Below are 16,569 nucleotides of genomic sequence, written 5' to 3' on the forward strand. Positions count from 1 at the left end.
ATATATACAGTGTTGTAACAATGTGCAAATAGATAAAGTACAAATGGGAAAATAAATAAACATAAATATGGGTTGTATTTACAATGGTGTTTGTTCTTCACTGGTTGCCCTTTTCTTGTGGCAACAGGTCACAAATCCTGCAGCTGTGATGGCACACTGTGGTTTTAACCATCAGATGTAACTAATCATCAAGCCCTTGTTTAGTTAAATCAAGTGTTTTTACGACTGGTCTGGAACAAAAGCCTGCTCACCCTGTGGGTCACCTAGGATTGAATAATACTGTAGTAGGGGCCATGGTTTACAGAGAGGGTTAACTGAATAGCTCTACTATACACCACATCTTCTTTGTGTCCTAATGTCTGATAAGAAGTACTTTGAAAGTGTCTTGGATGTTCTAATGTCAGGTGAGAAGTACTTTGAAAGTCTCTTGGACGTTGCTTTGAACAGTAGTAGCCTTGTAGAGCCAGGGGTCCTAGCCGGATCACCGTGCGTCATAGCAGTTCTAGTTAACGCCTGTAAAAAATCTAATCCTAGAAAGGGCAACGGGGTGCGTTTCATATTAAAAAAAACACCATAAACTGCACAGTTAAGTGAGTCTTTTTTACGTGAACAAGTCTCAGTGCGGGGTGTAGTTGTCGGGAATCAAGCGAGCACAGCTGAAAAGTTTATCTTGGCTGAGAGGAGAAGAATTGACAGATTGTGAAAGGAAAGGGAAAATAAACCTTAGGCTTGTCTGATTGGCGAAGTGGGTTAGTGTGTGTATGTGTGCGTGCAGACACTCGCTTTCATGCATGTGAAAAATATGGGTCAGTAGCTGGAGGGACTGAAAACACAAAAAGGACACACAAACACACACTGATGTCATCATCGAGAGACATGAAAACTAGCTAAAACGTTATCGATTGGATAAGCAGACACACAACAGCTGTAAAAGGTATTCCTAGAAAAACATTCCCTGTAGATTCTGTAAGACTCAGTCTGAAAATAGCCTAGACACTGACTGCAACAGCTGCTTTCTCCAAACCTCTGGTACCCTGATCCCTATATAGTGCACCACGTTTGGCCAGGGCCCATAGGCTGCACTATATAGGTAATGGGGTGCCATTTGGGATGCACACTCTGTCTTAGGCTGTGTAGAAAAGAGACAGCTGAAACAATTATGTAATATTATGACTTCAATTGTGTTATTGTTCCCATAGATTGGTTGCAGAAATAAAGGAAGGATGCATTTGCAAAGCACTAGAACCGAACATAACAGAACAGGGCCCCTGTGTCTCACTGGCATACTGTGCTCAGATACCCCCTCCCCCACCCCCCTCTCTCTTTCTCTCTCTCTGTCTCTCTCTCGCAATTCAATTCAATTTAAGGGCTTTATTGGCATGGGAAACATATGTTAACATTGCCAAAGCAAGTGAAGTAGATAATAAACAAAAGTGAAATAAACAATACAAATGTACAGTAAACATTACAATCACAACATTTCCAAAAGAATAAAGACATTTCAAATGTCATATTATGTGCAAATAGTTATAGTACAGAAGGGAAAATAAATAAACATAAATATGGGTTGTATTTACAATGGTGTTTGTTCTTCACTGGTTGCCCTTTTCTTGTGGCAACAGGTCACAAATCTTGCTGCTGTGATGGCACACTGTGGTATTTCACCCAAAAGATATGGGAGTTTATCAAAATTGGGTTTGTTTTTGAATTCTTTGTGGATCTGTGTAATCTGAGGGAAATATGTGTCTCTAATATGATCATACATTTGGCAGGAGGTTAGGAAGTGCAGCTCAGTGTCCACCTCATTTTGTGGGCAGTGTGCACATAGCCTGTCTTCTCTTGAGACCCAGGTCTGCCTACAGCAGCATTTCTCAATAGCAATGCTCACTGAGTCTGTACATAGTCAAAGCTTTCCTTAAGTTTGGGTCAGTCACAGTGGTCAGGTATTCTGCCACTGTGTACTCTCTTTTTAGAGCCAAATAGCATTCTAGTTTGCTCTTTTTTAATGTAAATTATTTCCAATGTGTCAAGTAATTCTCTTTTTGTTTTCTCATGATTTGGTTGGGTCTAATTGTGTAGCTGTCCTGGGGCTCTGTGGGGTCTGTTTGTGAACAGAGCCCCAGGACCAGCTTGCTTAGGGGACTCGTCTCCAGGTTCATCTCTCTGTAGGTGATGGCTTTGTTATGGAAGGTTTGGGAATCACTTCCTTTTAGGTGGTTGTAGAATTTAACGGCTCTTTTCTGGATTTTGATAATTAATGGGTATCTGCCTAATTCTGGTCTGCATTCATTATTTGGTGTTTTACGTTGTACACTGAGGATATTTTTTGCAGTATTCGGCATGTAGAGTCTCAATTTGGTGTTTGTCCCATTTTGTGAATTCTTGGTTGGTGAGCAGACCCCAGACCTCACAACCATAAAGGGCAATGGGTTCTATAACTGATTCAAGTATTTTTAGCCAGATCCTAATTGGTATGTTGAATTTTATGTTCCTTTTGATGGCATAGAAGGCCCTTCTTGCCTTGTCTCTCAGATCATTAACAGCTTTGTTGAAGTTACCTGTGGGGCTGATGTTTAGGCCGAGGTATGTATAGTTTTTTGTGTGCTCTAGGGCAACGGTGTCTAGATGGAATTTGTATTTGTGGTCCTGGCAACTGGACCTTTTTTGGAACACCATTATTTTTGTCTTACTGAGATTTACTGTCAGGGCCCAGGTCTGACAGAATCTGTGCAGAAGATCTAGGTGCTGCTGTAGGCCCTCCTTAGTTGGGGACAGAAGCACCAGATCATCACCAAACAGTAGACATTTGACTTCAGATTCTAGTAAGGTGAGGCCGGGTGCTGCAGACTGTTCTAGTGCCCTCGCCAATTCGTTGACATATATGTTGAAGAGGGTGGCCCTGTGGAAAGAAATGTGTGTGTTTTTTGCCAATTTCTACCGCACACTTGTTGTTTGTGTACATGGATTTTATAATGTCATATGTTTTTCCCCCAACACCACTTTCCATCAATTTGTATAGCAGACCCTCATGCCAAATTGAACTTGAGAAGACTTTGCCTTTGAGCGTGAGAAGACTTTGCCTTTGTTTTGGTTTGTTTGTTTGTCAATTAGGGTGTGCAGGGTGGTCTGTCGTACGGTAGTTTGGTAGAAAGACAATTTAACATTTGCTCAGTACATTGTTTTCACTGAGGAAATGTACGAGTGTGCTGTTAATGATAATGCAGAGGATTTTCCCACGGTTGCTGTTGACGCATATCCCACAGTAGTTATTGGGGTAAAATTTGTCTCCACTTTTATGGATTGGGGTGATCAGTCCTTGGTTCCAAATATTGGGGAAGATGCCAGAGCTAAGGATCATGTTAAAGAGTTTAAGTATAGCCAATTGGAATTTGTGGTCTGTATATTTTATAATTTCATTGAGGAATCCATCAACACCACAGGCCTTTTTGGGTTGGAGGGTTTGTATTTTGTCCTGTAGTTCATTCAATGTAATTGGAGAATCCAGTGGGTTCTGGTAGTCTTTCATAGTTTATTCTAAGATTTGTATTTGATCATGGATATGCTGTTGCTGTTTGTTCTTTGTTATAGGGCCAAAAAGATTGGAGAAGTGGTTTATCCATACATCTCCGTTTTATTTGTTTAGAGTTTTCCAATTTTCCCAGAAGTGGTTTTGGGGGTTTGTATCATTTGATTTACACAACATGCCTACCACTTTGAAGATGCAACATATATTTTATTGTGAAACAAACAAGAAATAAGACAAAAAACCAGAACTTGAGCGTGCATAACTATTCACTCCCCCCCCAAAGTCAATACTTTGTAGAGCCACCTTTTGCAGCAATTACAGCTGTAAGTCTCTTGAGGTATGTCTCTATAAGCTTGGCACATCTAGCCACTGGGATTTTTGCCCATTCTTCAAGACAAAACTGCTCCAGCTCCTTCAAGTTGGATGGGTTCCGCTGGTGTACAGCAATCTTTAAGTCATACCACAGATTCTCAATTGGATTGAGGTCTGGGCTTTGACTAGGCCATTCCAAGACATTTAAATGTTTCCCCTTAAACCACTCGAGTGTTGCTTTAGCAGTATGCTTAGGGTCATTGTCCTGCTGGAAGGTGAACCTCCATCCCAGTCTCAAATCTCTGGAAGACTGAAACAGGTTTCCCTCAAGAATTTCCCTGTATTTAGCGCCATCCATCATTCCTTCAATTCTGACCAGCTTCCCAGTCTCTGCCTGATGAAAAACATCCCCACAGCATGATGCTGCCACCACCATGGTGTTCTCGGGGTGATGAGAGGTGTTGGGTTTGCGCCAGACATAGCGTTTTCCTTGATGGCCAAAAAGCTCAATTTTAGTCTCATCTGACCAGAGTACCTTCTTCCATATGTTTGGGGGTCTCCCACATGCCTTTTGGCTAACACCAAACGTGTTTGCTTATTTTTTTCTTTAAGCAATGGCTTTTTTTCTGGCCACTCTTCAGTAAAGCCCAGCTCTGTGGAGTGTACGGCTTAAAGTGGTCCTATGGACAGATACTCCAATCTCCGCTGTGGAGCTTTGTAGCTCCTTCAGGGTTATCTTTGTTGCCTCTCTGATTCATGCCCTCCTTGCCTGGTCCGTGAGTTTTGGTGGGTGGCCCTCTCTTGGCAGGTCTGTTGTGGTGCCATATTCTTTCAATTTTTTAATAATGGATTTAATGGTGCTCCGTGGGATGTTCAAAGGTTCTGATATTTTTTTATAACCCAACCCTGATCTGTACTTCTCCACAACTTTGTCCCTGACCTGTTTGGAGAGCTCCTTGGTGTTCATGACCGCTTGCTTGGTGGTGCCCCTTGCTTAGTGGTGTTGCAGACTCTGGGCCCTTTCAGAACAGGTGAATATATATATACTGAGATCATGTGACAGATCATGTGACACTTAGATTGCACACAGGTGGACTTTATTTAACTAATTATGTGACTTTTGAAGGTAATTGGTCTTATTTACCAGATCGCATTTAGGGGCTTCATAGCAAAGGGGGTGAATACATATGCATGCACCACTTTTCCGTTATTTATTTTTTAGTCCCGCAGGTCTGGGAGAGTGTCTGTTGATCTGTTGCTCCTGTGTGAGGTGTTGGGGCTGCGGTTGAGGGTGATGTTCTTTAGGGTCCGGGCGAAGGTGGCCACTGCTGCCTTGTATAGGTGGAGCTGGTCGTAAAGGCTGTTCAAGTCCAGGGTGGAGTGGTGGGCCAGGTAAACTTTTGGTTTTTAGGCACAGTCATGGGAAATACTTGCGTTTACCCGCTGTATGGTTGCAGGGTGGAAGTATTTTCATGGTAGCAGGGTGGAGATAACCACTTGTGCGTTGGGGAAAGTAGTGCTTTGGCCACCCTTTCCTGCTGTGCTCTCAGGTCGTTTGTGCCTGTGTGTATTATTATGTGGCTGGGTGACCCTAGTTGGTCCTCAGACATAAGGTCTCGGGCACGCTGGGTGTTTGGACACCAGAGTTTAGACAGTGTGTGTTTGGGAAAAAGTTAATTTTCTTGTACAGTGGGGAGAACAAGTATTTGATACCCTGCCGATTTTGCAGGTTTTCCTACTTACAAAGCATGTAGAGGTCTGTAATTTTTTATCATAGGTACACTTCAACTGTGAGAGACGGAATCTAAAACAAAAATCCAGAAAATCACATTGTATGATTTTTAAGTAAATAATTTGCATTTTATTGCATGACATAAGTATTTGATCACCTACCAACCAGTAAGAATTCCGGCTCTCACAGACCTGTTAGTTTTTCTTTAAGAAGCCCTCCTGTTCTCCACTCATTACCTGTATTAACTGCACCTGTTTGAACTCGTTACCTGTATAAAAGACACCTGTCCACACACTCAATCAAACAGACTCCAACCTCTCCACAATGGCCAAGACCAGAGAGCTGTGTAAGTACATCAGGGATAGAATTGTAGACCTGCACAAGGCTGGGATGGGCTACAGGACAATAGGCGAGCAGCTTGGTGAGAAGGCAACAACTGTTGGCACAATATTTAGAAAATGGAAGAAGTTCAAGATGACGGTCAATCACCCTCGGTCTGGGGCTCCATGCAAGATCTCACCTCCTGGGGCATCAATGATCATGAGGAAGGTGAGGGATCAGCCCAGAACTACACGGCAGGACCTGGTCAATGACCTGAAGAGAGCTGGGACCACAGTCTCAAAGAAAACCATTAGTAACACACTACGCCGTCATGGATTAAAATCCTGCAGCGCACGCAAGGTCCCCCTGCTCAAGCCAGCGCATGTCCAGGCCTGTCTGAAGTTTGCCAATGACCATCTGGATGATCTAGAGGAGGAATGGGAGAAGGTCATGTGGTCTGATGAGACAAAAATAGAGCTTTTTGGTCTAAACTCCACTTGCCGTGTTTGGAGGAAGAAGAAGGATGAGTACAACCCCAAGAACACCATCCCAACCGTGAAGCATGGAGGTGGAAACATCATTCTTTGAGGATGGTTTTCTGCAATGGGGACAGGACGACTGCACCGTATTGAGGGGAAGATGGATTGGGCCATGTATCGCGAGATCTTGGCCAACAACCTCCTTCCCTCAGTAAGAGCATTGAAGATGGGTCGTGGCTGGGTCTTCCCAAAACACACAGCCAAGGCAACTAAGGAGTGGCTCCGTAAGAAGCATCTCAAGGTCCTGGAGTGGCCTAGCCAGTCTCCAGACCTGAACCCAACAGAAAATCTTTGGAGGGAGCTGAAAGTCCGTATTGCCCAGCGACAGCCCCGAAACCTGAAGGATCTGGAGAAGGTCTGTATGGAGGAGTGGGCCAAAATCCCTGCAGCAGTGTGTGCAAACCTGGTCAAGACCTACAGGAAACGTATGATCTCTGTAATTGCAAACAAAGGTTTCTGTACCAAATATTAAGTTCTGCTTTTCTGATGTATCAAATACTTATGTCATGCAATAAAATGCAAATTAATTACTTAAAAATCATACAACGTGATTTTCTGGATTTTTGTTTTAGATTCCGTCTCTCACAGTTGAAGTGTACTTATGATAAAAATTACAGACCTCTACATGCTTTGTAAGTAGGAAAACCTGCAAAATTGTCAGTGTATCAAATACTTGTTCTCCCCACTGTATATATTTCCCATTTGAGTCCATAACATTTACATTACATTTTAGTCATTTAGCAGACGCTCTTATCCAGAAGGAGTAGAATCTGTGGCTTGTGTATATCCTCAGTGGATGTCTCTCTCTCTTTCTCTATCTCTCTCTCTATCTCTCTCTCTCTCTCTCTCTCTCTCTCTCTCTCTCTCTCTCTCTCTCTCTCTTCTCCTCATTTGATACTAGAGCGTAGCAATTGGCCAGTGTTTTCAGTGTAACATTTCTAGTGTTGATTCAGGAGTTAAATTAATCTGTGTTTTTGCATGTACATTGATTGATTAATTAATCTTATGCTACACAAAGATAAATAACACACAGTAATTTCCCAGTAAAAGGGCCCATGAGTACCAACATGTGAAGTTAATAGTAGCATGTCAAATTGGATGTCAAATTAAAGTTAAGAGTCTATATTATTGAGAAATTAAGGCATATGTAAATGTTTCAACCATTTTCCATCCTAAAAATTAGGAAGAAGCAAAGGCTTTGATTTCTGGTCAAACAGATGGAAAAGGGGTCTTAGAAAACATCTACAAAAAATGTCTTACAAGTTATTAGAAATACATCAAAATACAATAATGTTGAAGTAAAGACCCCTGCCAACTAATATCCACACTTATATTTAGTTTCCGTTACCATATTTTCTAATTTCTCTCCCTCATGAAGAGGGAGGATAATTAATGTTCACAGAAGTAACAAGTAAAGGTAGACCTATCAATTAATTATTTTTATTGATATCAATTTTGTTTCTGATTTATTAAGTTACCAAATCGGTAATGGAATTTCAGACGAATCGGTAATGCAATTGAATTGGCTACAATGGGAAATCATAGTAGTCACAAACCACAGTTGGGTTCACACGTTTGGACAGTACAGCACAGTAGAGTACAGTAAAGAATGAAAGTACAGTACAGAATGTAGAAATGTGCTGTTTTCACATACAGTATGTAGACACTGGTATTGTGCTGGAGATAATGAAAATGAGGTTGGAAAGTGGTGGAATTGCCCTTTAAAACAACACCCAAAATGACTTCCAGTAACAGTGTTTTTGTTTAACACTAATAGGAGTTAACTCTAGATCAATACAAGTATATTTCACTCTGTCAGACAATTCACCTCCTATAGTAATAAAGTCCCTCTCAGGCAAATCTAGATGATAATTTCATTAATTATCTTTGTTGAGTAATTCCAACTCATTAACATAGCCACTCAGGGCATTTCACTACTAAAGCCTCAACGCATTGTCTCGCATTTACTAAGGAAGCCAGAAATGCCACATCACTACTCGTTTGCGTCCCAAATGGCACCCTATTCCCTATGTTGTGAACTACTTCTGCCCTATGGGCCCTGGTCAAAAGTAGTGCAGTACACACTGAGTATACCAAACATTAAGAACACCTTCCTAATATTGAGTTGCCCTCAGAACAGACTCAATTTGTCGGGGCAAATTGGACAAGTTGGCTGGATGTCCTTTGGTTGGGTGGACCATTCTTGATACACATGGGAAACTGTTGAGCGTAAAAAAAAAACAGCAGCGTTACAGTTCTTGACACACTCAAGCCGGTGCGACTGGCACCTACTACCATACCCCGTTCATGGAAATAGTTATTGTTTTGTATACTCAGTGTATATGGAATAAGGTGTAATTTGCAATGCAACCCCGTCACATCCTGTGTCCCTCTCTCACTGACAAACTGACCGGCAGGATGACAAGATGATCAATGATCAAAGCCCATCAATATACTTCCTGAATCCCGGGGGGATGGGGGGTGCGCTGCTGGTATCGATTGGCCGTGTCTGGTTTCATTATTGTCGAGTGGGATTGAAAGGATGGGGTCAGTTCCTCCTGCCAGTAACTGTGTGTGTGTGTGTGTGTGTGTGTGTGTGTGTGTGTGTGTGTGTGTGTGAGAGAAGTGGAACGGAGGGCAGTTTGATCTCCTAATGAATAACTTCCTGTGGAGTCGTTCCATGTCATTTCAGCAAGCCATGACAACCACCATCACAGATTGTTCTGAAATCGTTTATGTAGTTAGAAACAGATAAGATTAGCATTCCTTCAACATTATTTTGTTGGAATTTCATTTGATCTCTGAGAAATAAAGCTAATTTGATTGCACCCAAACTGGCCATTTTGATTTGTAAGATTCACATAATATTCAATAAATATAGTAACCAAAATCGGATTTGGACTAAACTTCTTCTTACCATTAAGTAAGACATGAGGAATCCAATAACATTTTCAAAAGCCACCCACGGACCCCCCACATACCACTCCATTCTCCCCAACAACCAGTATACAGTATAAATTCACTATGTCTGACAAGTAGTATGGAGCTGTGGCTTGGAATTTTGCTTCTTCATCCTATTTAAATGTATTCCCTGTTAATCTGGTGATGTTTCCCCCCCTGTTCAGATAAATTAGCTATTGTAGTCGCTTGCATTATTTGCTATAAAGTTGTGTGAAAGTACAAAGTTTTGCCCACTAGATGCCACTGTTCCTGCTACTGCCACACCCTTTTATAAATGTTGCTGGTCTCTTGTGTTTATTAAATGGATCACAACATTTTCTTTGCAACTTTGGGTAGGAAACCAATAGCTTTTGCTCATGATAAAATCAATTGTGTGGTCATCCTCACAATAATAATAATAATAATAATAATAATAATAATAATAATAATAATAATCCCTTCAAGAAAGGTCTGGATTAGTTAGACCGTTCCTGGTGAACAAGCAAACCAATTTCTCTGAACAGGGGGAAAAACATCACCAGATTAACAGGGAATACATTACAAAGGATGAAGAAGCAGTACTCCAAGCCGCAGCTCCATACTACTTGTCAGTCATAGAGAACTCATACTGTATACTGGTTGTTGGAGTAGGATTGATGAGGGGTGTGGGCGGTCCGTGGGTGGCTTTTAATCATTTTATTGGATTCCTCATGTCTTATTCATTGTTAGGAAGAATTACAGTCCAAATTGGATGATCCGTACTATATTTATTGAAAATTATATGAATCCCTTCAATTAAAATGACCAATTTGGGTGAAATCAATTAGTTTAATTTCTCAGAGATCAAGTTATATTTCAACAAAATAATATTTCAGAAGTGCTAATGTTATCTGTTTCTAACTACAGAAACGATTTCATCACAATATGAGATGGTGGGTGTCAATCCTCTTTCTTGTGCTTTTTGAGGTGGAATGACCCTGTGACGTCAACCTTTACCCTACTGAGCATGTTACAGGCCATTAGATGGTTGCCAGTGCACTGGTTTGGGTGTGTGTGTGTGTTTATTGAATTGAGATGTGTGTGTGTGTGTGTGTGTGTGTTGTAGGCTTAAAAACACCACTTCTCTGTAAGTCAGGTTTAGGGATGGATTCCTATTCAGTAAAGAGGAAGATGAGATTGTGTGATATGATAAGAGAGTGCAAATGAGATTTTCATCAAACGTCAGGCAGCTTAGTTTGAAGAAATGCTTGAGGTTGTGTGTCTGTCTTTTATTTTATTATAGTGTCATGCACATGGGCTTATAAGGCTGTATGTCAAATTGTGGCATTGAAGGGGTTTATGTGTTTGTTCATCTCTGGTGTGTGTGTGTGTGTGTGTTTTCATCCATTGGATTTTGTGTGTGGTTTGAAGTGGAAGTTCAGTGGACTCGTGTGAGTTCTTGTTTGCTAGTATATGGTATACATGTTGTGTATATGATATGTGAATAAACGTTTGAATGCACTGTATAGTCTCTTTGTGTGTGTCTTTAAATGCGTGCACATTCAAAACCTTTACACACACATGCGTGTGCGCACACCCACACACTAATGAGTGTGACCGACTTCACCCCCTTCTCTCACACACGTCTGGTAACGGCATTGCGGTGTCTCAAGCAGCATTTACTGCCCTGGAGCTGCTGGGAGATTGTATGTGTCTGTGGATGGGGATGGGAGGTGAATTAAATCTGGGTTGCAGAAAGGTTTTCCTCAAGTTTGTGCGTGTGCGCGACGTGCGTGTGAATATGCATATTTATACCAGTAATAGTTTGAGAATGTGTGAAAATATTGACGTACTGTGTGTGCATGTACAGTGGGGCAAAAAAGTCTTTAGTCAGCCACTATTTGTGCAAGTTCTCCCACTTAAAAAGATGAGAGAGGCCTGTAATTTTCATCATAGGTACACGTCAACTATGAAAGACAAATTGAGGAAAATCACATTGTAGGATTTTTTATGAATTTATTTGCAAATTATGGTGGAAAATAAGTATTTGGTCACCTACAAACAAGCAAGATTTCTGGCTCTCACAGACCTGTAACTTCTTCTTTAAGAGGCTCCTCTGTCCTCCACTCGTTACCTGTATTAATGGCATCTGTTTGAACTTGTTATCAGTATAAAAGACACCTGTCCACAACCTCAAACAGTCACACTCCAAACTCCACTATGGCCAAGACCAAAGAGCTGACAAAGGACACCAGAAACAAAATTGTAGACCTGCACCAGGCTGGGAAGACTGAATCTGCAATAGGTAAGCAGCTTGGTTTGAAGAAATCAACTGTGGGAGCAATTATTAGGAAATGGAAGACATACAAGACCACTGATAATCTCCCCTCGATCTGGGGGCTCCACGCAAGATCTCACCCCGTAGGGTCAAAATGATCACAAGAACGGTGAGCAAAAATCCCAGAACCACACGGGGGGACCTAGTGAATGACCTGCAGAGAGCTGGGACCAAAGTAACAAAGCCTACCATCAGTAACACACTACGCCGCCAGGGACTCAAATCCTGCAGTGCAAGACGTGTCCGCCTGCTTAAGCCAGTAAATGTCCAGGCCTGTCTGAAGTTTGCTAGAGTGCATTTGGATGATCCAGAAGAGGATTGGGGAGAATGTCATATGGTCAGATGAAACCAAAATAGAACTTTTTGGTAAAAACTCAACTCGTCGTGTTTGGAGGACAAAGAATGCTGAGTTGCATCCAAAGAACACCATACCTACTGTGAAGTATGGTGGTGGGAAACATCATGCTTTGGGGCTGTTTTTTCTGCAAAGGGACCAGGACGACTGATCCGTGTAAAGGAACGAATGAATGGTGCCATGTATCGTGAGATTTTGAGTGAAAACCTCCTTCCATCAGCAAGGGCATTGAAGATGAAACGTGGCTGGGTCTTTCAGCATGACAATGATCCCAAACACACCGCCCGGGCAATGAAGGAGTGGCTTCGTAAGAAGCATTTCAAGGTCCTGGAGTGGCCTAGCCAGTCTCCTGATCTCAACCCCATAGAAAATCTTTGGAGGGGAGTTGAAAGTCTGTGTTGCCCAGCGACAGCCCCAAAACATCACTGCTCTAGAGGAGATCTGCATGGAGGAATGGGCCAAAATACCAGCAACAGTGTGTGAAAACCTTGTGAAGACTTACAGAAAACGTTTGACCTGTGTCATTGCCAACAAAGGGTATATAACAAAGTATTGAGAAACTTTTGTTATTGACCAAATACTTATTTTCCACCATAATTTGCAAATAAATTCATTAAAAATCCTACAATGTGATTTTCTGGATTTTTTTTTCTCATTTTGTCTGTCATAGTTGACGTGTACCTATGATGAAAATTACAGGCCTCTCTCATCTTTTTAAGTGGGAGAACTTGCACAATTGGTGGCTGACTAAATACTTTTTTCCCCCACTGTACGTGTGGCTGTCAGCCCACCACATAGTTCAGGTTAATAAGTGTGTTCCTCCAGTGCTGTAACCTTCACACAGCTGGTACCAACAATCAATAACAAACAAGCAGGAAATGAAGAATGTCTTCATTCTTTCACTCCTTCTATCTCCTCACCTGTCCCTTATATTTTCCTGTCCACTTTGATTTCCTGTGAAGTTATTAGAGGCTAGAGGGCGGTTCTGTGGGAAAGTCAACCTAAGCATGCCCAAATAAAGTTAGTCATTTGCAAATGAAACCACATTCATAATTATCCTGAAGGTTTATATGTTGGAGTTCAGCTTTATTTGAAACATTTAATTAGGACATTTTATGAATTTCTGCCATTTCTAAAAGAAAAGGGCTAATTTCATGGCCTTTTGAAAGAGCTCACAGAGCTTGTTTCTCCACTCACAGCTGTCCCCCAGTGTTGGTTATGAAAGTGAGATGTTAATGAAGCAATACAGACCTAATTGAAGTGTCTACAGTCATGAAAAGATAGGGGGTGACTTTTTCTCCAACTTGCCAATATTGAGAAGTCCACTTTCTTCGGTAACAGATTGAGGGGAAAGACACAGAGAGGTTGTGTCTAAGGGCAGTAGACCGGAATCAGTCTGCATATTACTCTAATCTCCAAATAAGCAGACGTCTAGTCTACAAGAATGTCTACATGTATTTCTTATCTAATGTTTCTCCCTAATTCAGTTTGAGGACTGCTTCTTGCCTTTGTGCACATAGTGAAAGCACAGTAGAAGAGAATAGAGTCCACTGCAAGACAATGCATGGGGGAGACTAGGGAATTGGCTGTGGAATGTGCAATATAATCTATGTGGAATTTAATAAATTGGAGTGTAAAATGTGACAGAATGCAGTCTAGCATGTAGAATAGAATGTAGATTGTGGACTAGAATACAATGTAAACTTGAATAGAATGTAGAATGTGGACTAGAATACAATGTAAACTTGAATAGAATGTAGAATGTGGACTAGAATACAATGTAAACTTGAATAGAATGTAGAATGTGGACTAGAATACAATGTAAACTTGAATAGAATGTAGAATGTGGACTAGAATACAATGTAAACTTGAATAGAATGTAGAATATGAAATAGAATGTGGAAATTAATTAAAACTCTTAGTCCTGTGAGGAAAGGTTTGAGACCCATTACATCATTTTGGGGAGTACAAGAATACCAGTGTGCCTTAGTTTCTTGTTCTGAATGTTCCTCTATGAAGGAACTACCCAAGGTGTGTGAACAAACACCGCTCTTTTTTAAATCACTTTTTATTTTGTTTTCTCAAACTTACAGATTGCACCTTTATCTAAAGGCTCTTGTTAGTGAGCACTGGCCAGTCACCTCATATCAGCTCACACCTGGTCCAACCTAAAGGACTCATACACTCTTATACAATCAGTGTGTTTACACATGAGGGAAGTGTGAGTGAATGTGTGTGTGTGTGTGTGTGTGTGTGTCTGTCTCAGAGTGTTGTTCATGTGAAGAGTGTGAGGGGTGTTTATGTGAAGATTAAATGTGGGTGTGTGTGTTTGTAAGCTTTGGGTGTGTCAAGGATGTGTATGTGAATAGTAGGCCTGTGCTTGAGAGAGTTGTTTATGTGGAGTGTGTGTGTGTGTGTGTGTGTGTGTGTGAGAGAGAGAGCTATATCGTCTGGTGTATTCAGTGCGTTGATATGTCTCTGTGTGTGTGTACAGTACAGTAGGGGAGTGTGTTTGATCCCTATCTACCCCATGATTGTCCACATCAGCTGTCAATCACTCTCTGTGAGTGCAAACTAAAGCCCCTCCCCCCTGCTATGATGGAGTGGTAGTAGTGTTGTTATGAGAGATGTTGTCGTGCCCTATGCTAGGGACATATACCAGATGCCTGTCCTGTTGATTTTTGTACGCACAGTGTGTGTGTGTGTGTGTGTGTGTGTGTGTGTGTGTGTGTGTGTGTGTGTGTGTGTGTGTGTGTGTGCGCCTGTGTGTGGAGTAAAAAAATAGTATTTCTCCTGAGGAACTTTACCTCCTAATGCAACAACTTCTACCTCAACAACCCAGTAGTTTGAAACCTGGAACACATTTGACTTGTCATTTGTTATTTCGACAAGTCGAAGAGTTTGGAAATGTGCCTTGTTGAACGTAGCCTTGTGTTGCAGAGTTCCAAATCTGGCACTACTTTCTTCATGCTGTACATTCCAAAGCTGGCGAAAGTTTTTACTAATTTCTCTTTTATTTTCGGAGGGAGAGAGAGGGAGAGTGGCTTCGAAGGTCATGGGAAAACGAGTCCACATTGCATGCTAATCTTAGCCCTGTAGAAGTCCCACATCCCATAGAAAAACATAGAAGAAAAGTATCCTGGTCCCAGATCTGTTTGTGCTGTTTTGCCAACTCCTATGGTAATTGTGATGTGGCTAAGGCCCAAACAGATCTGGGATCAGGCTAGAAGAAAAGGGTTTCTATATTGTGTCTCTTTGTACTTAAGTGTCTATCATGATCATGTGCTCAACACATCTGATGCAACGATATAGAAAGCTTGTTGTGGACTTAAGTGTGATTTCAATTACAAAAAACTTCACAAAGAAGAAGAGAAATAATCAAGTTAAATTGGAAAGCATACAATTATAAAGACTGTGTCTTGGTGCGTGATGGCTTACAGTCTGTCTCTGTCTTGTGTCCACAGCATGTGGAGAGGCTTGAATGTAAACTGTACAGACAGTTCAGGGTACACACCCCTCCACCACGCATCACTGAACGGACACAGGTAAGAGTGTGTGTGTGTGTGTGTGTGTGTGTGTGTGTGTGTGTGTGAATGTGGAGAGTGGCTGGTGGGGGTGAGGAATTGTGTGCTTGCATGCTTGTGAGTGTAATGCAATGTGATTGCCTTTACCTGGCATGCACACACACACACACACACATACACACACCAGGGCTGGGCGATATATCAAATTAATTTGATTAATTTAAATTTATGTTTTTCCGCGATATTCCAAATGCCTGTATCGCAAGAATCAAGGTTTGTAGATTTTTCTGAGCGTTTATATCTGCTTGTTGTATTTTTGGTCTCATCTCCTTCTCTTCTGCTGTGACCGTGCACCTTCCCATTCACACACACACACACACAGACTTGAAAGCCAGATCAGTGATTATTGCAAAAAAGCAGGTTAAACTGTTTTCATAAAATAATTACAATATTAGTGGTTCTTATGGTTGTGGAAAGCTTACAGTTGAAGTCGGAAGTTTACATACCCCTTAGCCAAATACATTTCAACTCAGTTTTTCACAATTCCTGACATTTAATCCTAGTAAAAATTCCCTGTTTTAGGTCAGTTAGGATCACCACTTTATTTTAAGAATGTGAAATGTCAGAATAATAGTAGAGAGAATGATTTATTTCAGCTTTTATTTCTTTCATCACATTCCCAGTGGGTCAGAAGTTTACATACACTCAATTAGTATTTGGTAGCATTGCCTTTAAATTGTTTAACTTGGGTCAAACGTTTTGGGTAGCCTTCCACAAGCTTCCCACAATAAGTTGGGTGAATTTTGGCCCATTCCTCCTGACAGAGCTCGTGTAACTGAGTCAGGTTTGTAGGCCTCCTTGCTCGTACACGCTTTTTCAGTTCTGCCCACACATTTTCTATAGGATTGAGGTCAGGGCTTTGTGATGGCCACTCCAATACCTTGACTTTGTTGTCCTTAAGCCATTTTGCCACAACTTTGGAAGTATGCTTGGGGTCATTGTC

The 16,569-nt window shown here is 41.4% G+C and overlaps 1 protein-coding gene across 3 annotated transcripts in view; it reads left to right on the forward strand.

Moving 5' to 3' along the window:
* LOC121543435 (ankyrin repeat and sterile alpha motif domain-containing protein 1B-like) overlaps positions 1–16,569 on the forward strand; it is a 286,881-nt gene that overhangs the window by 48,840 nt on the left and 221,472 nt on the right. For all 3 annotated transcript variants that reach the window (XM_041853304.2, XM_041853303.2, XM_045208911.1), the window contains exon 2: positions 15,507–15,587. In XM_041853304.2, coding sequence (XP_041709238.2) covers positions 15,507–15,587 — 81 coding nt within the window. The remainder of the gene's footprint in view (positions 1–15,506; positions 15,588–16,569) is intronic.

This window comes from Coregonus clupeaformis, chromosome 28 (assembly GCF_020615455.1).
Source record: "Coregonus clupeaformis isolate EN_2021a chromosome 28, ASM2061545v1, whole genome shotgun sequence".
NCBI classification, from domain to species: Eukaryota; Metazoa; Chordata; class Actinopteri; order Salmoniformes; family Salmonidae; genus Coregonus; species Coregonus clupeaformis.